Consider the following 23,006-nt stretch of genomic DNA (forward strand, 5'->3'; position numbering starts at 1 on the left):
CTCTTTACACCAGACTTTGGGCTGGAAAGAAAGAGGGGGTCTTGAATAAGGGAATTAAAGTCATAATAAATATTTCCTTAGGCAGCTTGTCCAAGTCCTACTATTCAGACGTCCTTGGTTTCTAAGCAACGAGAAAAGATCCTGAAATTTTAAGGAACGCAGACAAGACTATATCAAAGGCTGTTTAAGTTTTTATAAATTGTCCTAATATTTTTTAAACTCGGTGATTCACATCTTTGAAAACGCATTTGCCTTGGTGATTTGTTTTATAATTGTTGTTTATTTTTCTTCTTACCTAATTAGAATTGTGCTCTTGAAATGGAACAGGACCCTATGGCCCTTGCCCCACTCCACCCCCCCATCATATTCTCTGCCTGCCTTTTGTCTGTGGAAAACTTTAGTCAAAGAATAAGTTTAATCAGAGAAATGAGAACATGTAGAAGCAAAGGAAAACAGTTAAAGGAGACCAAATAATAATAATGTAGTCATTAAAAGTAGTCAAGGACCTTTAGTTCTTTCTCAAGGGCTATAGATGACATTCTGAGCCGTATCCCGTGAGCTGTCTTAGAGGCACTAAAACACCAGGCGGAAGGAGTTAACCACGTGATGACCAGACTGAAGGACATAAGCTGCCACGATTCAGAGAACTGGCCTCAAAGAAATGGCAACAAACCAGCCCTGGAACTGACGATTAACTGTACCTAAAACAAACAAGATGATGGCAGTCAGACCACCGATGACCAATTCGAAGACTGTCAGAGCTGGCTGTGCTGTTTCTGCATGTAGCCCCGTCCCTCCATCTATAAAAGTTCTCACCCCCTACTTGTCAGGGGGGCGGGGGGGATGTCGGCCTTTGGACAGATGTCCATCCTACCCCCCAGTTACCAGCATCTGAAATAAAGCACTTTCTTTTCCACCTAACTGGCCTGTTTATTGAATTTTGAGTGGCGAGCAGCCAGACCCCCACTTTTCAGTAACATTATTGGCTACTTTTTATTGAAACAGAATTTTAAGAATGAATTTACATACAGTGAGATAGAAAATGGGAGCTTTTCTATAATTTCAACTGTTTTGTCAAATCCAGAGATTGTTTGTGTTTTAGTTCTGGGATTTAGTTAGAAAATTAGCAAATGATTACCTAAAAGATATGGCTCAGTTGTGAGTCTTGTGAATTAAGCCTATGTTACTGCTTTTTGAAGAATAACATTGTTTAAAAATTTTGACTGTTATGATTTTATCTGGTTAGGGTTTAAGTTCAAAATGTTAAAACACCATCTTTTAATAGAGAGGATAATATAAATATTCAATAATTTTGAGCTTGATCATATTTTAATACCACTTAATATTTCATATTTAATCCAATCCAGTCAGCATTTATTAAATATACACTATTGACCAGCCAAAGGAATATAAGGGTCAGAAAGACGGAGAAAAAAATTATAGCTTCTCTGCCTTTCTCTCCCCTGCTCCAAACATGCATGAGTCCACATACTAGCTGAGAAGGCAGATGGAGATAAAGCAAATATAATACAAGAGAGTTGGCAGTATATATCAAAAGAAAAGCATGGAGTGTTTGGCAAATCTAGAAAGAGAGATTAATTCTTATTTGGGGAGCACCTGGGGAGGAGGAATTTAGACTAGGTTCTGGATTTGGGGTACATAATCTACTTATTCAATATCCTAAGAAGCAATTTCCAGGATCACTATGTAAAGTATGATTCTCACTTAATTTTTTTTAAAAGAGGTTAGGCTTTATTTCATTACCCAAATTGTTACTTTTTGGTTTTTTTGGCCATGCCAGATGACATGCAGGATCTTAATTCCCCTAACAGGGATCAAAAACGGGCCCCCTGAAGTGGAAGCTCAGAGTCTTAACCACTGGGCCACTAAGGGAGTCCCGATTTTTACTTTAGAAAATGCAAAATTAATATTGTTACATTAATTTTCACCATGAAGGCATGACAGAATACTCTACAGAATTTTGTTCAACATATATAGTATTTCCAATAGACACACACCCACCCACCCTTCTGTCCCCTAGATTCTTAGTTGGTGAGACTTGAGTAGGATCTGTGCACACCGCCTTCCCCACACACACTTGCACAGATACGTACACACACATAGGAAGCAGACAAAGTGTGAATGCCATGATGAAAGCTTTTATAGAGACGTATTCCAGTGTGAAACACAGTTTCTATAAATACTTTTTTTGGACAGATAATGATAAGGTTTCTTGGACAGATCTCATTTGACTCCTGGATTTAGAAGACTTATCACTATAGTTCATTTATATTTAAGGTTTTCTGATATATATGTATGAAATGTACTTCAGTCCTTTTCTGAAATTGAGTAAAGTGGAAAAACAAAATAGGAAGATGACCTGAATGACCTGAGTATTCTCTATTTCCACTTTTGGAAAGCCAAGGTAATTGAGGAGTACTCACTACATAAGACTGACTCCCATACACACATGATTCACCAAACCATGGTTAAATGTCTTACTGAACTTCGGCCCACCCCAACCCCATCAGTCACAGGTATCCAGACAGAAAATCCCCAGGCTTACAACAGTCTACAGTTGTAATACCCAGGCGGCATTGAGCTCTTTGAAACTTTGCAATTTCAGTATAAAAATCTTAGTAATGTATGCTATTGATTGGTCTCCTTTCTCAATAATCTTAAGTGGATTTCTTTCTTTTGCGCTCCATCATCAGAACCTGACAACACCATAAACTGCTCATTTTAGCTCCTTTCAGCTTGTCAGGGTGTAGTGCAGAACTGACTTATTCAGTTTCATTCCTGGAGCTAATTGTTGTTCATATGACCTAAGTATGTCCACAGATTAATATTTCTTAAATAATTTACATATATAAACCTTTTCATTGGAAACATGAGTTTGCATGAGACACAGCCGAAATATTTATTACAAGAAAAAAGAAAGAAAGGAAAAAAAAAAACTATAAATGGCAGAGACCAGTCTCCAACAGGATGGAATCAGGACAACTTGCATTATAGGATAGTTTAACCTCATTCACCTACCCAGTATGCCAAGGAAAAGGAAAGGGCTTAACACCCTCTGAAATGTCTTTCTGAGCTTCTCTTGCTCAAAAATAGACTGGAATCAATTTTGCAATCGGTGCCATTGCACAGAGGTAGGCTTTTCACTAAGTAAATAAGATAACTTTTTCAACTAGTGCAGCCATTTGAATGTGGTTCACTGAGTGCTAATATTTTGTGGAGCTGTTTGAGAAGCATTAATTAGGATAATAATAATAAGAGGCTATACTGTTCTGCAAAAGCAGGATGCTAAGTTTTGAGGCAATAGCCCTGAAGAGTGGGATGAATAACTCTCCTTGACATGAGAACTGACTGGCTGCTGAGAAGAATTGGATGGACCTTCCACTGTGACTCTCATCTGCTTTCCCCAAGGTGCCCCAAATCACTGTTGAACACAATAGAGTGAGAAGCAAAAGAAAAATTGATGGAATCAGGTGAAGGATGCAAGCTCCTATACAGAAAATTCTCATACTCACTTGAAAATAAAACAGTATTGGAATCAAATTTGAGAATCCAGTCATTGTTAAAGCTGGCATTGTTCGTGTCATACCATGTGAAGAGATTAATTTTCTCATTAACCAAAAACAACATATGATGCAAAATACTGTGAAATCCCATGAACTGCTCACAATCATTCTGGGCACACACTCATGCCATGATTTATGTACTGACTTAACTTATTTCTTTCTATTTTATTTTCCTTGTTTTCTTTTCCTGCCAGTAAGCATGGCTAAAAGTCCTAAAGTTTATAGGATGATGCTGCAATTTAACTACATATCTGCCACTTACATTATGACAGGAAAAAAAAAAAAGAAAGGCTTTACATCAAAAGACCAAAACCCTAAGTGGAGAATTTCGGGCAGCAGTCAGCTGACAAAAGAGGTGATTTTTCAAATCCTTCCTGGCACTTCTACCTTCAAACTCATAGACTGATGCCCACCTTGCTTGTTGTAGACTTCCTCTTTTTGAGCTGGAAGTTTCTTTGTGGGACAAAGCCAGCTTTAGAGAAATATTTGTATTTCCCGCTCCTTGATATTGACAAAATCTTCATTCCTTTCCTCTGTTTTCATCCTCTCTGTATGTTAAATACAGGATTTTCAGAAGCATAGTCAGAGTTCAGTTGTTCATTAGGATTTGCAAATGTCATGGAATGCACTGAACGTGTGTGTGTGTGTTCAGTCACTCGGTCATATCTGACTCTTTGCGATCCCATGGACTATAAACTGCCAGGATACTCTGTTCATGGGATTTTTGCCAGCAAGAATACTGGAGCTGGTTGCCATTTCCTCCTCCAGGGGATCTTCCCAACCCAGGAGTCAAACCCGCATCTCCTGCATTGGCAGGCAGATTCTTTCCCACTGAGTCCCCTGGGAAGCCCTGGTGTGCTAACATTCAAATGAACAAAAACACTGCCCCAGTCTCAGCAGAGGAAAACTGCAGTGATGTTATGGATGCTAAGACACAAGTCTGCTTAGGGTTACACTGGGGGTCACAAGCCGTGAGTGGTAAATTCTACCTCCAGCATCCTTTTCTATATGAACCGACTAACCTCTGACAAACAAATATTCCACCTACTGTATAAAAAGATAGAATACTGTAACCCCCAGCAAGAAACTAGCAGTTGTCCTTAACTTCAAATGGAAAAAGTGATTTTGGGAAATTATGTTCTAACTCAAAAGTCATCAGGTTAACCACACATTTGTCACAAGTGTGACAAGGATTGTGAAACTCACAAACTCAACCAGAAAAAAAAAAATGTCAGAAAATAGACTACACATGGAAATGTATCCTAAATAATCCTGTACCTACACTTTTGGGAGCCACTTTTTTAAAGCAAAGCCTAGACTTTAACATTATGGCTAGTTTATATACAAAAACATCTATTCCTGCTTTATTGACTACGCCAAAGCCTTTGACTGTGTGGATCACAATAAAACTGTGGACAATTCTGAAAGAGATGGGAATACCAGACCACCTGACCTGCCTCTTGAGAAACCTGTATGCAGGTCAGGAAGCAACAGTTAGAGCTGGACATGGAACAACAGACTGGTTCCAAATAGGAAAAGAAGTACGTCAAGGCTGTATATTGTCACCCTGCTTATTTAACTTATATGCAGAGTACATCATGAGAAACGCTGGGCTGGATGATGCACAAGCTGGAATCAAGATTGCCAGGAGAAATATTAATAACCTCAGATATGCAGATGACACCACCCTGATGGCAGAAAGTGAAGAAGAACTGAAGAGCCTCTTAATGAAAGTGAAAGAGGAGAGTGGAAAAGTTGACTTAAAGCTCAACATTCAGAAAACTAAGATCTTGACATCCGGTCCCATCTCTTCATGGCAAATAGATGGGGAAACAATGGAAACAGTGGCTGACTTTATTTTTGGGGGCTCCAAAATCACTGCAGATGGTGATTGCAGCCATGAAATTAAAAGACGCTTGCTCTTTGGGAGGAAAGTTATGACCAACCTAGACAGCATGTTAAAAAGCAGAGACATTACTTTGCCAACAAAGGTCTGTCTAGTCAAAGCTATGATTTTTCCAGTAGTCATGTATGGATGTGAGAGTTGGACTATAAAGAAAGCTGAGTGCTGAAAATTGATGCTTTTGATCTGTGGTGTGGGAGAAGACTCTTGAGAGTCTCTTGGACTGCAAGGAGATCCAACCAGTCCATCCTAAAGGAGATCAGTCCTGAGTGTTCATTGGAAGGACTGATGTTGAAGCTGAAGCTCCAATACTTTGCCCACCTGATGTGAAGAGCTGACTCATTGGAAAAGACCCTGATGCTGGGAAAGATTGAAGGCAGGAGAAGAAGCGGACGACAGAGGATGAGATCATTGGATGGCATCACCGACTCCATGGACATGAGCTAGGGTAAACTCCGGGAATTGGTGATGGACAGGGAGCCCTGGCATGCTGCAGTCCATGGGGTCACAAAGAGTCAGACACTACTGAGTGACTGAACTGAACTGAACTGAACCGAACTGATACACACATATGATGAGGAAGAAGTCACCTTTTATTCCCAGCATAGCACATTGCACACAGTAGATGGTATTCAGTGCTAATCTTAAAAACAGCAAACAGCATCATATAAGTCATAAGAATTTGCTTTTTCTGTAACAGATATTTTCTTTACTCTCTTCTGACTTTTGGAATTTTTAAAATTCTATTTTGATCTAAATTTAATTTATAACTTATAAAGTTATAACTTTAAAAGTTATAATTTGTTTATCTGAATTGCTTTCAGTTATTCAAGCGTGTGTGCATGCTAAGTCACTTTAGTCATGCCCGACACTTTGAGACCCTATGGACTGTAGCCCACCAGGGTCCTCTGTCCATGGGATTCTCCAGGCAAGAATACTGGAGTGGGTTGCCATGCCCTCCTCCAGGGGATCTTCCCAATGCAGGGATCGAACTTGGATCTCTATGTCTTCTATGTTGGCAGGCAGGGTCGTTACTACTAGTGCCACCTGAGAAGCATTCTCGCTGTCCTAGGCACTGACCCAGGTACACAGGATTACAATGACTGAGAGAGAACAAGAGCTTAGAGTCGAGCAGAGTAAACAAACAACCAGCAAATAATCAAAATAACAGGTAATGACGATGAGTTATAAAATATAAAACAGTAATCTAAAAGCATGTTCTACAAAAGTAAACAAGTGGGACTTAATTAAGCTAAAAAGCTTTTGCACAGCAAAGGAAACTATAAACAAGGTGAAAAGACAACCCTCAGAATGGGAGAAAATAAAAGCAAATAAAACAACTAACAAAGGATTAATTTCCAAAGTGTACAAGCAGCTCATACAACTCAATACCAGAAAAACAAACAACCCAATCAAAAAGTGGGGAAAAGACCTAAACAGACTTTTCTCCAAAGAAGACATACAGATGGCTAACAAACACATGAAAAGATGCTCAACATCACTCCTTACTAGAGAAATGCACATGAAAACTACAATGAGGTATCACTGCATACCGGTCAGAATGGCCATCATCAAAAAGTCTACAAACAATAAATGCCGGATAGGGTGTGGAGAAAAGGGAACCCTCATGCACTGTTGGTGAGAATGTAAATTGATACAGCCACTATGGAAGACGGTATGGAGATTCCTTACAAAACTAGAAATAAAACCACCATATGACCAGCAATAAAACCAGCAATCCCAGTCTTAGGTACACACCCTGAGGAAACCAAAATTAAGAAAGACACATGTATCCCAATATTCATTGCAGCACTATTTACAATAGCTAGAACATAGAAGCTGGAGAAGGCAATGGCACCCCACTCCAGTACTCTTGCCTGGAAAATCCGATGGACGGAGGAGCCTGGTAGGCTGCAGTCCATGGGGTCGCTAAGAGTCGGACACAACTGAGCGACTTCACTTTCACTTTTCACTTTCCTGCATTGGAGAAGGAAATGGCAACCCACTCCAGTGTTCTTGCCTGGAGAATCCCAGGGATGGGGGAGCCTGGTGGGCTGCCGTCTATGGGGTCGCACAGAGTCGGACACCACTGAAGTGACTTAGCAGCAGCAGCAGCAGCAGAACATGGAAGCAACCTAGATGTCCCTCGACAGATGAATGGATAAGGAAGCTGTGCTACATATACATAATGGAATATTAGCCATAAGAAGGAATGCATTTGAGTCAGTTCTAATGAGGTGGACGAACCTAGAGCCTATTATACAGAGTGAAGTAAGTCAGAAAGAGAAAGATAAATGTCGTATACTAACACATATATATGGAATGTAGCAAGATGGTACTGATGAATTTATTTGCAGGGCAGCAATGGAGAAACAGACATAGAGAACAGAATTATGGACACGGGGGGAGGGGAGGAGGGAGAGGGTGAGCTGTATGGAGAGAGTAACATGGAAACTTCCATTACCATACGTAAAATAGATAGCCAATGGGAATTTGCATTATGTCTCCAGGAACTCAAACAGGGGCTCTGTATCAACCTAGAGGGGTGTGATGGGGAGGGAGATGGGAGGGAGGTTCAAGAGGGAGGGGCCATATGTATACCTGTGGCTGATTCATGTTGATGTTTGACAGAAAACAACAAAATTCTGTAAAGCAATTATTCTTCAATTAAAAAATAAATAAATTTTTTAAAAAAGAAGAAAAAAAAAAGCAATGTACAATGGACAGGAGCCATGTGATGCAGGGGCTAATTATTCTACATCCCCCAACAACCTAAACTATTATACTGCTGCTACTGCTACTGCTAAGTCGCTTCAGTTGTGTCTGACTCTGTGGGACCCCATAGATGGCAGCCCATCAGGCTCCCCCATTCCTGGGATTCTCCAGGCAAGAACACTGGAGTGGGTTGCCATTTCCTTCTCCAATGCATGAAAGTGAAAAGTGAAAGTGAAGTCGCTCAGTAGCGTCTGACTCTTCGCAACCCCATGGACTGCAGCCCACCAGGCTCCTCTGTCCATGAGATTTTCCAAGCAAGAGTACTGGAGTGGGGTGCCATCACCTTCTCCAAAACTATTACAATGGGTGCTATTAATATTATAATGACTCTATAATTGTAATATTATTTAAATGATAATTATAACTATTAATTATTAAAATAATTACATTAAAAGAAAAAAAAAGGAAAGCATGTTCTAGGGATGGAGATAACTCTAGATTGTTTGGATAAGAAAGGTCTTTCTAAAGAAAGAGAAGCCTGGGAAAATGAGGAGGAATCCACCAAATAGAAATCTGAAGAACCCAAAGCAAAGTCATTCTGAAAATCTGACCCAACCACAGACACCAAACACAGACCAGTCTGCTCAGGCCAAGAACCTGAAAGTTTTCCTTGTTGCTTCTTGTCTTCTATCACCCCATCATCCAAACCATCATTTAGGCTTGTCAGCATCACCCACAAAACAGCATCTCAAATCTCTCCATCGCTCCATCACTCCCCTGAACCATCCACCATCGTCTATCATCTGGAACTCTTCTGATATGGTAGCCACTAGCCACACACGGCTAGTGATCATTTGAAATGTGTCTAGTCTGAATGCGATAACTGTAAAATAGACACCAGATTTCAAATTCAGATTTGTATGAAAAAAGTAAAAGATCTTATTAATAATGTTTATCCTGATTATATGAGGCTTCCCAGGTAGCGCTAGTGGTAAAGAACCTGCCAGCCTATGCAGGAGACAAGAGACTCGGGTTCGATCCCTGGGTGGAGGAGGTGATAGCAACCCACTCCAGTATTCTTGCCTGGAGAATCCCGTGGACAAAGGAGCCTGGCGGGCTGCAGTCCATAGGGCCTCACAGAGTCAGACACAACTGAAGCAGTTGAGCATGCAAACACGCATCTCGATTATATACTGAAAGGATAATATTTTTAATAGATTTGGTTCAATAAAGTATCCTGTAATTATTAATTTTACCTGTTTTTTTGACTAATCTACTTCATTGTCTTCCCCATCAGACTATTGTACTCCATGGGAGAAAGACTGAACCAACTTTATTCACTGCTGTATCTCTAGCATCTAAAACGGTGCCTGTGTTCCAGTTCACACTGAATAGAGATCTGTTGAATGAATACTGTCTTATGGAACTGCTTCATCCTGGTATTTGAGTGTGGGTGCGGAAGACATCAGTTCTAAAGCCCGTTTTTAGGGCCTTGTGTATTGTTCCTCTTAAATTGTGAGGTTAAGGAAAGTCTCTTCCTTCAATTTTTATATGTTCTTACCCTTTAGGTGCATCTTTTGTAAACTCCATATAAGTGGATCTTTTTTTTTTTTTTTTTTTAACTGGTGAATTTAGTTTTTTGATAATTACTGATACCTTAGATTGTATTCTGAATATCTTTAGTTCAGTTCAATTTAGTCGCTCAGTTGTGTTTGATTCTTTGTGACCACATGGATTTCAGCACGCCAGGCCTCCCTGTCCATCACCAGCTCCCGGAGTTTACCCAAACTCATGTCCATTGAGTCGGTGATGCCATCCAACCATCTCATCCTCTGTCGTCCCCTCCTCCTCCTGCCCTTAATCTTTGCCAGCATCAGGGTCTTTCCCAATGAGTCAGCTCTTCGCATCAGGTGGCCAAAGTATTGGAACTTCAGCTTCAACAACAGTCCTTCCAATGAACACTCAGGACTGATCTCCTTTAGGATGGACTGGTTGGATCTCCTTGCAGTCCAAGGGACTCTCAAGAGTTTTCTCCAACACCACAGTTCAAAAGCATCAATTCTTCGGCACTCAGTTTTCTTTATAGTCCAACTCTCACGTCCATAGATGACCACTGGAAAAACCATAGCCTTGACTAGATGGACCTTTGTTGGCAAAGTAATGTCTCTGCTTTTCAACATGCTGTCTAGGTTGGCAATAGCTTTTCTTCCAAGGAGCAAGTGTCTTTTAATTTCATGGCTGCAATCACCATCTGCAGTGATTTTGGAGCCCCCCAAAAATAAAGTCAGCTACTGTTTGCACTGTTTCTCAATCTATTTGCCATGAAGTTATGGGACCAGATGCCATGATCTTAGTTTTCTGAATGTTGGGTTTTAAGCCAACTTTTCCACTCTCCTCTTTCACTTTCATCAAGAGGCTCTTTAGTTCTTCTTCACTTTCTGCCATAAGGGTGGTCTCATCTGCATATCTGAGGTTATTGATATTTCTCCTGACAATCTTGATTCCAGCTTGTCCTTCTTCCAACCCAGAATTTCTCATGATGTACTCTGCATTAAGTTAAATAAGCAGGGTGACAATATACAGCCTTGATGTACTCTTTTTCCTATTTGGAACCAGTCTGTTGTTCCATGTCCAGTTCTAACTGTTGCTTCCTGACCTGCATACAGATTTCTCAAGAGGCAGGTCAGGTGGTCCAGTATTCCCATCTCTGTCAGAATTTTCCACAGTTTATTGTGATCCACACAGTCAAAGGCTTTGTCATAGTCAATAAAGCAAAAGTAGATGTTTTTCTGGAACTCTCTTGATTTTCCCATAATCCAGTGGATGTTGGCAATTTGATCTCTGGTTCCTCTGCCTTTTCTAAAACCAGCTTGAACATCTGGAATTTCATGGTTCACGTATTGTTGAAGCCTGGCTTGGAGAATTTTGAGCATTACTTTACTAGTTTGTGAGATGAGTGCAATTGTGCAGTAGTTTGAGCATTCTTTGGCATTGCCTTTTTTTGGGATTGGAATGAAAACTGACCTTTTCCAGTCCTGTGGCCTCTGCTGAGTTTTCCAAATTTGCTGGCATATCGAGTGCAGCATTTTCACAGTGTCATCTTTGAGATTTGAAATAGCTCAACTAGAATTCTATCACCTCCACTAGCTTTGTTCGTAGTGATGCTTTCTAAGGCCCACTTGACTTCACATTCCAGGATGTCTGGCTCTAGGTGAGTGATCACACCATCGTGATTATCTGGGTCATGAAGATCTTTTTTATACAGTTCTGTGTATTCTTGCCACCTCTCATTAATATCTTCTGCTTCTGTTAGGCCCATACCATTCCTGTCCTTTATTGAGCCCATCTTTTCATGAAAAAGATGGTATCTCCAATTTTCTTGAAGAGATCTCTAGTCTTTCCCATTCTGTTGTTTTCCTCTATTTCTTTGCACTGATCGCTGAGGAAAACTTTCTTATCTTTTCTTGCTATTCTTTGGAACTCTGCATTCAAATGGGCTATCTTTCCTTTTCTCCTTTTTTTTTTCTATATTTTTAAGTCTTTTATTTTTAATACTTCCAACATTATTCTTTTTTTTTCTTGTGAATATATATACACACTTGCTATTATTTTATATATAATATCCCCCTTAATAAAATAAGAACACCCCTAGCATATTCTCAGACTTCTTGGTGTAGGCTCATCATGCTGATATTATCTAGACTTTTAACTCTGAAAACTTATGGATGTATTTTCTCTTGGATATTTCTTTCATCTTAGGTATTTTTAAAGACAACTGATTTTACTAAAATATTTGATCATCTCCTCTTCAACATTCCATGCAGCATCACCACCTTTTCCTCAAGTACTCTTATGCTGTTTCCAATGTGGGTCTCTGCGCTGCAATATTCCTGAGATCTTCTACACCTGAGATTATTTGTACCCTATTCTCATATCTGAATGACACCTTGAAATGAAAGGGTTAGTCACTCCATGGACTGTAGCCCTCTAGGCTCATCGGGCCATGGAATTCTCCAGGCAAGAATACTGGAGCAGGTAGCCATTCCCTTCTCCAGGGGATCTTCCCAACCCAGGGATTGAACCCAGGTCTCTTGCATCACAGGCAGATTCTTTACTATCTGAGCCAGGAGGCAAGCCCTGAATGCACCTTGGCTGAATATAAACTTCAGTTTCTAAATTCTTTCCCTTGAATATGTTGAAAATCTTATTCTATTGTTCTTCTTGCTTCTGTGCTATTGAAACATCTGATGTTAATTTTTCATACTGTAAACTTTTAGAATTTTCTCTTTGTCTTGGATAGCTCAAATTTCCCTATAACCTGTGTAGGTACAGGTTTTCTATAACATTCTCCTTTGAAACTTCATGGACCCTTCTAGCTGAAGTCTTTTATTTTTTCATCCATCCATTCATTCATTTGTTGAAAATTAAACACTTTACCTAAGAAGTCATCTCTTTATTTTTCCTTCTCTTTCTTTTGAGAATTATCTGCATGCTGCCACTTCTACATCTGCTTCCCATTATCTCTTGGCTTCCCCCTTTTCTATTTCTTCATACTCCCTTCTTTCTTTGGGGAGATGACCTCAATCTGATCTTCCAGTGCATTCACATAATTGTATCTGTTCTGCTATCTCAGCCCATCTCTCTCATTCTTTATTTCAACTACTACATATATCATTTGCAATATATCCAAACTGGTTCCTTTTTGTCTGTTTCTTTGTTTTCATACAGCTAACATTATCCCTTATATTTTTTAGGCTTACTTTAAATTTTTGGTCCACTCGAATGTTTATGTTTTTGCTGGAAACTATGACTACTACTTTCTTTGTCTTTTGAAATAACCATACTTTTATCAAAATACCTTCTTTGCACATGCATTCATTTTCCTCTGGAAATGTGTTCGAGAACAGGCCTAGGATGACCCACTGGCCTGAAGGGGTTTTCTGGGATGCTAGATTAAAATCAGGACAGACCAAGGTAAACAAGGATGGTTCATCAGTTCACTAGACTCCGGTCTGAGTGATGCCAAGTTGCTCAGGGGGTGAGAGTAAATGAGCTCGTCAGTGAAGAATCCCAAATCCCAATCAATCACTTGTTAGATCAAGAATTCATCTTCTATTTTCCCAGAGAGAAGCAGTCATTAGGTTGTAATTCACCAGCCCAGGGGAGTTAGAGAAGGAGGTGTTAGTGGGCAATTTCCCTGAGTTGGTTAGGACCTAAGGAGTTTCTTGACTCCTCAGAAGCACAAGGCAGGACTTCCCTGGTGGTCCAGAGGTTAAGAATCTGCCTGCCAATGCAGGGGACAGGGCTTCCATCCCAGGTCTGGGAAGATCACACAGCCATGGAGCAACTAAGTCTGTGTGCCACAACTACCGAAGCCTGTTCACTCCAGGGTCTGTGCTCCACAGCAGGAGAAGCCACTGCAACGAGAAGCCCGCACGCAACTGGAGAGCAGTCCCCGCTCTCCGAAACTAGAGAAAGCCGCTAGCAGCAACGAAGACCCAGTGCAGCCAAAATTAAAGAAAGAAAGAGTAAGCACAGAGCTTCTACACAGCCTTGATTGTCTTCTTGAGTCCTCCTGGACGAGAGCTCAGAGTCACAATACAGGTGAGGGCCGGCGCTGATTTTCCCAAGGCAATGCTGACCGAGAAGCACCGGCAGATTCACAACAGTTCTTTTCCTATTTTACTCTCCCACAAGGTGGCTGGCTGCTGACTGCCCCAGGCCTACACCACCACTACCCTCTTCTAGCCCCAAACAATCAGAAAAATAAACAAAAATCCTCATGACTGGCTTCTCCCATAGTCTTCTTCACAGAGGGCATTTCACTCTCCACAATACTCTAGCGATCTAGGAGGAAGGAGCATCTTCATTTTACATATGAGCATGCTGCTGCTGCTAAGTCACTTCAGTCATGTCCGACTCTGTGCGACCCCACAGACGGCAGCCCACCAGGCTCCCCAATCCCTGGGATTCGCCAGGCAAGAACACTGGAGTGGGTTGCCATTTCCTTCTCCAATGCATGAAAGTGAAAAGTGAAAGTGAAGTCGCTCAGTCGTGTCCAATTTTTAGCGACCCCATGGACTGCAGCCTACCAGGCTCCTCCATCCATGGGATTTTCCAGGCAAGAGTACTGGAGTGGGGTGCCATCGCCTTCTCCATATATGAGCATAGTTGCTCCTAATTAGTTTTAAAATTTTTGTTAAAAACAAAATGCATCTTGGATTTATAGGACAGGCCTTTGAAAATGCAAAACACAACAAATATTAGTTACTTTATGAGTAACATCAAGATACTCATATGTCTACTATAGCTTAATTTTTTTAAAATATTCTTAGATTTGTATAGAAGATAGCATGAGAAAAATTACTAGAACTGTATTTGACCAAAAACCAAATAATAGCTGAAAAATTTCTGATTTTTAATAGAGGTATTTATTGCTGTTGCTATAGTATTACATTTGGCAAACCTTTTTTTTTTTTTAATTTCCAAAATGTATCACTAAGCTGTAATTTATTGCTCCTTAACAGCTTATTGAAGTTTTTTTTTTTCTCCCTATGGCAAAAAGGTACTGTACAGAAAACATTTTAAATTACATTATTTACCAAAAAGACTTCTCTTTATATATTACTGGTCTGTTGAAATTTTTTTCAATCAACTTCCATTCATTTTTACATAACAGCTACCATGAAAAAATAACTCTAAGCAAAAATTATTTTCCAACCTATCTTCCATCTTCATTTTTTTGCTTCACCTCATTTTTCCTTCCTGCTTCTATTTGTGAAAGTGTGAATCCCTTCTTCATGATGTCCTCAAGTCCATTATTACGTCCTATGACAATTTTTTCATGGCACCCACGTTATAAATTATTCATTATTTTGAATAATGCCTTAATTTACCCATTCCTGTCCATTTTATTGATAATTCACTGATTTCTAAGATGTCAATGTTCACTCTTGTCAGCTCCTGCTTGACCATGTCCAATTTCCCTTGATTCTGGACCTAATCTTCTAGATTTCTATGAAGTATTGTTCTTTACAGCACTGGACTTTACTTTCACCACCAGACCCATCCACAACTGAGCGTTGTTTCCACTTTGGTCCAGCCACCTCACTCTTTCTGGAGCTATCTGTAATTGCCCTCTGCTCTTCCCCAGTAGCATATTGGACACCTTCTGACCTTGGGGCTCATTTTCCGGTGTCATATCTTTTTGCTTTTTCATACTGTTATGGGGTTCTCGTGGCAAGAATACTGGCGTGGTTTGCCGTTCCCTTCTCCAGTGGATCATGTTTTGTCAGAACTCTTCACTATGAACCCTCCGTGTTGGATGACCCTGCACAGCATGGCTCATAGCTTCATTGAAGGCCAGCTCCTTTGTCACAGCGAGGCTGTGGTCCATGAAGGGCTAGGTACCTTTGTACTCTTCTACTTTTTCTTCTGTATTCTTTTTTTTTTTTTTTGTACAGTATTTTTGTACCTGTTATAATCTTGCTTTGAGACTTCTGATTTTTTCCCTGAGAGTTGTCACTAGAATGGTGCTGCTATAGAGAAGTAAGGAATCAAGTAGTCCTGTATTACCCGTCATTTCACTCCGCCTCATTCCTGCTTTCTTCTTTTGTTCTTTAGGTTGTCACTTCCTCCAAAATACGGCTTCATATTAATTTTCTCAGACAGCTTTCCTTGACTAAATCCCCTCCAGGTTATTACATTTCTCTTGACCTCTAGCAATTCATGTATAAATGGCACATAATATAGCATATTAAAAAGCAGAGATATTACTTTGCCAACAAAGGTCCGTCTAGTCAAGGCTATGGTTTTTCCAGTGGTCATGTATGGATGTGAGAGTTGGACTATAAAGAAAGCTGAGCACCGAAGAATTGATGCTTTTGAACTGTGGTGATGGAGAAGACTCTTGAGAGTCCCTTGGACTGCAAGGAGATCCAACCAGTTCATCCTAAAAGAGACCAGTCCTGGGTGTTCATTGGAAGGACTGATGCTGAGGCTGAAACTCCAATACTTTGGCCACCTGATGTGAAGAGCTGACTCATTGGAAAAGACTCTGATGCTGGGAGGGATTGGGGGCAGGAGGAGAAGGGGACGACAGAGGATGAGATGGCTGGATGGCATCACCGACTCGATGGACATGAGTTTGAGTGAACTTCAGGAGTTGGTGATGGACAGGGAGGCCTGGCGTGCTGCGATTCATGGGGTCACAGAGAGTCAGACATGACTGAGCGACTGAACTGAACTGAACTCAACTGAATATTACGTGTACTTGGAAAAGTGTTTTTGTAGTTTTATTCAATTATTTAGTTATGTATTTTCTAACCTTATTATTTTATTATACCCATTGTAATTCCAGATTTTTTCCCTCCTTACTAGCATTAATTATAACCATTAACATAATAATTTAAATGTGTGATCAGCTGCCTAATTCATGCCTCTTCTGTTTATAGTTTCTATACCTCCTTCTAGAATGCAAGCTCTTTTGGCTAATTGTCTATTGTTATATCCTCAGAGCCTAGAATAATATGCATAGTAAGTGCTCAATAAATATTATAATGTCTTTGAAATACCATCCAGGATATTAGTAGAAAGAAAGTGCTCATGAGCGTTTGCTAATCTTTGTAAGCATATTTTTGTCTCAAATCCCTAACACTTTGTGTAACAGTTGAGATGTATCTGACTGCAAGATGCAGGAAACCTAACAAACTAAAAAACGTAAATGAAAGGACTAGCTGTGTATTTAGCTGTGGTCCCAAAGTGGGCATTTACAGTATAGGTTTGACATTTCAATGCTGTCATCAGGATTAGGCTCTGCCCATCTTTCTTCTTAGCCAACCAAAGTATCACAGCCCAAAGATGGTGACCATATACTCACATTTCAACGTGCAAAGCAGAAAACAAGTGATGTCAAAATTGGGGATGTCGACTTCATCTTATCAGAATCCCATAAATCCCCCAGTCTAGCATCCTTCTTCCCAGACAAACAGCAGGAACTGAATCATGTGCTTACTTCTGAACTATTAGTAACTGTACACAGGGGGGAAGGTGCTACCTTCAGCGATCAATCCTGATTCATCCCCCTCACCTTTTTTTGTATCTTCAAAAGTAAAGGAAAACCAGGGTATGCAAGCAACATTGTGCCTGGTCTTCTACGCTCAATAAATTACACTAGAGTTATGTTGTTCTGGGCTTCCCTGCTGGCTCAGTGGTAAAGAATTCACTTGTCAATGCAGGAGACTCACAAGACAAGGGTTTCATCTCTGGGTTGGGAAGATCCCCTGGAGGAGGAAATGGCAACCCATCCCAGGATTCTTGTCTGGATTATCCCATGGACAGAAGAGCCTGATCTGCTACAGTTCCCATGGCTGCAATGAGCCAGACATGACTAACCACACAGGCACAAATGTTCCTCTGGACCTTCAAGCTCTTAAGATTCTTCAAGGTTTTTCTTTTTTTCCTTTCCCTTATATTTTAATCATTAAGCCTTTCCTTCTGGACTTTGTTTTTTTTTTTTTCCTCTGCTTAAAATTGCCTATTGAAAAATTTCTCAACAAAAAGGTTTCTTTCACTGATTTGTTTACATACTCAATTTCTGCATTCTAATTATTTTCTAAAATACTGAGACATATATTTTCAAAAGAGACACACATTTATCTTGCTCCTTCCTTTTCACTCTTCATGAATATTTTTGATTCTAACCTGTACTGGAGCCTGGCAGGCCAAGAAAATGTCTTCGGCTCTAACTGCCAGGACCATTTCATAGGTTCTAGATGTATTTGACTTGTCCTTCCCCTTTACGGCTAATCAAGAGATACATAGGCTTTTATAGAAAGCCATAGAAATCAGGGTCTTACAGCCAAGAAGCTCTGGTCATTTAAAAATGCCCTCTTACTTGTTTACATTAAATTCATTGCATACTTGCTTCTTGCTATTGCCAGAAAGTCCCAGAACACAGTGTATTCCCCACTTCATCCCACCTTTTCCAACATCTTTCACAGAAGCAAAGAAAGGAGCTGGGTTTCCATGGTAACACAAGTGTGACAATTGAGGGTGTATGGGCATAGGTGAGATAACTCTCAGATTCAGTGAGGAGAGGAAAAATGAAGTTTCTCTCTCCCTCTCTCTTTTTTTTCTCCCAGCAGTACACTTCTGAAGCTAAAGAGATCCTAAAGTGTCAGTGTACACTGTTAAGTTTTCACTAGCATACAGATTTACCGCTCTTGGGGAAAATTCAATTTCATTTTATCTCATTTTTATCTCGTGTTTTCCACAAACAAATGAATGGAGATATTTTATTTCTAAAATCACTCTCAGAATAGATAGTTCATGCTAGCATAGCAATCAACACAATTAAGGGATCAGAAGATACACACCCAATTCCCACCCAAATCTTTAAAATTCTCTCCACATTTCAACATCCTTTCTTACAGCAGCTAATTCTTCAACCAGCATTTTACACTGAGCCTCAAATCAGGTCATGACCAAGAGAGAATAAGAAAATACGCTCCTACTTGACATGTTTGTCTGAGTGATTAAAAATCTATCTTTATGGCAGCACTGAGAATGAAAACTGAGGTCTGTCATTGTGAGAAATATAAACGAGGTACAACTACTCCAAGAGCCACAGTCTCTACACTTCTCATAAAGTCCACACTGATGAAAAAGCAGGGAAAATAACCTGAGAAATCCCCCTAAAACTTCTCCTCTCTCTATAAGGCTAAGAGGAGTAAATGGGCACTCCATTCACTATTTGTGCGTGTGTGACAACTTCTAACAGATGCGTTCCAGGTCATAGCTTCTCAACTTCTGGGGACCTAAGAAATGAAAACAGTTGCTTAAGGGTACATTCTGGACCCACAATCCCAATGCAAACTTATTTATGTGCTTATTTATTCATTTATTTTCACTGCACCAGGTCTTACTTGCAGCAGGATGGATCTTTATTTCGACATGCAGGATCTGTAAGCTGTGGCATGTGAACTCTTAGCTGAGGTATGTGAACTCTTAGTGGCAGTATGGGAAATCTAGTTCCCTGACCAGGGATTAATGGAGAAGGAAATGGCAACTTACTCCTGTATTCTTGCCTGGAGAATTCCATGCCCAGAGGGGCCTGGCAGGCCGCTGTCCATGGGGTCACAGAGAGTCGGACATGACTGAAGCACACACCACCAGGGATTAAAGCCAGGCCCCTTGCATTGTGAGTGCAGAGTCTTAGCCACAGGACCACCAAACAAGTCCCTCAAAGCAAATTTCTCAAAAAAAAAAAAAAAAAAAAAGTTGCTGGACTTTTATTCCTTGCAAAGTGAATGGTTTCCCAGTTCCACTGTAATAGAAGGTACTACACAGGAAGTAAAGAACTATACAAAGAAAGAAAGTTTGATGTTTCTTGGCCTATTTAAACCCCAACATGTCTAGGAACTTATTAACACAATACTCAAGTTGGATATTAAAAGAGACAGTATGTCTTTTCTGTGAAAGAAGCATAGCTCTTACAAAGAAACCACAAAAAGCATGTAAGTTTCACGCAATACATGAAAAGTCTAAAAAGCTAGTTGAACATTGTATGCACAAAATCATCTTGAAACATGCCTGCCAAAAAAGCTTAGATGTGAAGTTTTATCTCAAGCCCATATGAGCTCTTAATTTTAATTCACCTAGTCACATTACTAGTTTAAGATGGGATAACAGACCCTCTTTGGTTTCAATTCTCTTGAAACTTTCCTCTTTATTCTTAGTTCTTTTGCAATCTGCCTTCGCTGTTGATTCTGGTGGCTCAAATGTAACTCTCATATTTTGACATGTAATCAAGAAATAATGACTCATTTATATATTACTACATATTTTGACAGGACACTTTCCTGCAATTATTTTAAGCACAAACTTGAGGTGTTATACTATACCAAGGTAATGCAAAAGTAAGCTATCCATTTTAAGGTAACAGCGATACAGCTGTTAGGACACTGCTCAATTTTAGTACATCTTTATAGTAGTAGTTCGATAATTGACGGAAAAAAAGATGATAAAGAACATCTGTTTTCTTGATTAACACAGAACAAAACCCTCTCCACAAGATGACATTGTGGGGGCCAAAAAGGGTGAAGAGGCACGCTATGATCAAACCTTGCTGCGGTGGTGGTTGTTTAGTCGCTAAGTTGTGTCTGACTCTTTCTGCAACCCTATGGACTACAGCTCACCAGGCTCCTTTGTCCACAGGATTTTTCAAGCAAGAATACTCGAGTGGGTTGCCATTTCCTTCTCTAGGGGATCTTACCGACCCAGGGATTGAATTCAGTCTCTTGTGCGAGTCGTGTCGCCTGTATTGCTAGGTGATTCTTTACCACTGGAAGCCCCAGATCAAACCCTAGAAGTATAGAAATTTGTAATCCCCAAGAAACGTGTACTAGTAATGAATGGGTGTAGACTGGTTAGAGAAGGACATAGTTTAAGAACGGTAAACCCAATAACCAGTTATTGCAAAATACAAGCCAGGAATACTTAGGGACATAAGTTCTCCTAAATTTGACTTTATGGATGGGAGAGAATGTGCAATTAAGAGAACAGTAAGTGGCAAAAGTGTGTTGCTAAAAACATTATAGGAGGCATGCCTGGATAACCCATGCAACTGCTGCAGTATGTCTCCCTAACGTCTAGAAATTTTCTCACCCTAAATACAAGATACTGTTCTCTCGATTCATCCCACGATTTAGCCCGCATCCCTCAGCACTATTTCTGTGTGCATCATTTAGGCAGAATGCCACGGAGACGACATTAAAGCGAAATTCATCACTCTTGCTTGCAATTCAGCTCGTTCCTTCGCCAGAGTAGGGTGCTGCGACCGCCACCTCAATCAATGACCCAGCCCAAACCCCACCAGCTCGTCCCTGTCTCCATACTACCAGTCTGGGTTGGCAAGAGAACCGCGATTTCTGATTGGCTCAGAGCAAGTCTCCGTCATGCGTGAGCTCACCTACCATTGGCTGGCAGAGCACGCTCAGGCGCAAAGGACCATCCTAGCCAAGCAGTTGGCGATGGGAGGGCGGAGCCTGCAACTGGACTCCCCCCCCATTGGCTGATGGATGGTATCACGTGGTATAAGGCGGCTCTCCATTGGCCGAGAGTGGCACCACGGGGTCCACAGAGGTGGGCTGGTTGGCTGAGATGGACCCCTAGCTTCCTACTAGGTTGTCCCGGCTGGCTGTTGCTATGAGGTGTCCCCGGGCTTTGCGGCTGTGGCTGAGGGCTCCGCTCTCCCGGTTTTCCAAGCGCCCGTGGTGACAGGGCGTGGGAAGAGCTCAACTTTCTCTCAGGCCAAGAAAAGGGCGGGGCTGGGGAAGGTGGGCGGGACCCCCGGCGACGTCACCGGGCGTGGGCCCCGGCTACCTCGGCCTCACTGCCTTGGGCAGTAAGCTCCCTGCGGCCTCTCGCGTCTCCCTGAGTGTCCTAAGGCGTAAAATAAAAGCTTCCTTTCGTGGTGTGCCTGCTCCTCCCTAAAACAAAGAGCCTTCTCGATATCTTTATAAAAACAAATCCCTCAGGAATGCTGACGCACCGGGTGGTGTCCAGCCAGGCCCTCGTGCCATGGTCGCCGTTTGGGCCCTGCCGGTGTCTCTCTTCTCACTCCCCGCCTCAGGTTAAATCTCGGAGACTGCTCTGGCCCCTCCAACATCCTGTCTCCACCAAAGTCTTGAACGTGGCGTGTTCAGGTAGAAACCCCTCCCGTCGCCGGGTGGAGAACTGCGCATGCTCAGTATGCCCCTCACCCGCTGGGTTCGACGGGGTGGGGTGTTATCCGGTGGCCCAGGTGGTTGTTTATCTAAGCCTCCAGCCAAGGCTTCCGCGCCTCGCAGAGCCTCCCGGGAGCGCGCGCGCGGCTGGTCACCTAGGCGACAGGGGCGCAGGGGCGGGGGCTGCGCCGCCGGGCCCCGCCCCCTGGGCCGCCGGGCCCCGCCCCCCGGCAGCGCTGCGGCTGGGGCTCGGGCGCGCGCTCAGCCGCCGGGAAGAGCAGCAGCCTCGGCGGCGGCGGCGGCGGCGGCGGCGGCGGGCGGGGAGCTGGGCGTGGAGGCGCGAGGGGCGGGGCGGCCGGGCGGGCGGCACTGCGGGCCCGCGGTTCGGGCGGCTCGGGCGGCTCCTTAGCTCCCGCTCCGCGCTCGCCTTCAGTGCCTGCCGGCGCCCGCGGGGCCGCCTTGCCACCTGGCTCGGCCCCTATGCCCAGGGCTGCGCTTGCCTCCGCCGGCGCCCGGGGGGCCGCGGCGGCCGTGAGGTGGGGGCGGCCGCGGGAGGCGGCGGGGCCGGCCGCCGGCGCAGGGTCCGGGCGTGCAGCAAGGCGGGCGTAGGTCTATGTCGCGGGCGGCGGCGGCGGCGGCGGCCGCGGAGGGACGATGCGCGAGTACAAAGTGGTGGTGCTGGGCTCGGGCGGGGTCGGCAAATCCGCCCTGACCGTGCAGTTCGTGACCGGCACCTTCATCGAGAAATACGACCCCACCATCGAGGACTTCTACCGCAAGGAGATCGAGGTGGACTCGTCGCCGTCGGTGCTGGAGATCCTGGACACGGCGGGCACCGAGCAGTTCGCGTCCATGCGGGACCTGTACATCAAGAACGGCCAGGGCTTCATCCTAGTCTACAGCCTCGTCAACCAGCAGAGCTTCCAGGACATCAAGCCCATGCGGGACCAGATCATCCGAGTAAAGCGGTGAGAGGGCCGGGGGCGCGGGCAGGGGGCTTCGCCGGTGGGGGCCCCTCAGCCCTCCTGTTCGGGGATCAGAACTCCCTCCCGCGTGCTCTCGGGTGGCCGTGGGCTG

General features: G+C 42.6%; 1 protein-coding gene across 2 annotated transcripts in view; it reads left to right on the forward strand.

Annotated features, from left to right (window-relative positions):
- Positions 1 to 22,283: 22,283 nt before the first annotated feature.
- RAP2A (RAP2A, member of RAS oncogene family) overlaps positions 22,284 to 23,006 on the forward strand; it is a 41,612-nt gene continuing 40,889 nt past the window's right edge. The window contains exon 1 of one of the 2 annotated variants that reach the window (XM_070800408.1): positions 22,284 to 22,897. In XM_070800408.1, coding sequence (XP_070656509.1) covers positions 22,584 to 22,897 — 314 coding nt within the window. In that variant the 5' untranslated portion in view covers positions 22,284 to 22,583. The remainder of the gene's footprint in view (positions 22,898 to 23,006) is intronic. The other variant, XM_019971645.2, reaches the window with a different exon arrangement.

Source organism: Bos indicus, chromosome 12 (assembly GCF_029378745.1).
Source record: "Bos indicus isolate NIAB-ARS_2022 breed Sahiwal x Tharparkar chromosome 12, NIAB-ARS_B.indTharparkar_mat_pri_1.0, whole genome shotgun sequence".
Lineage (NCBI taxonomy): Eukaryota > Metazoa > Chordata > Mammalia > Artiodactyla > Bovidae > Bos > Bos indicus.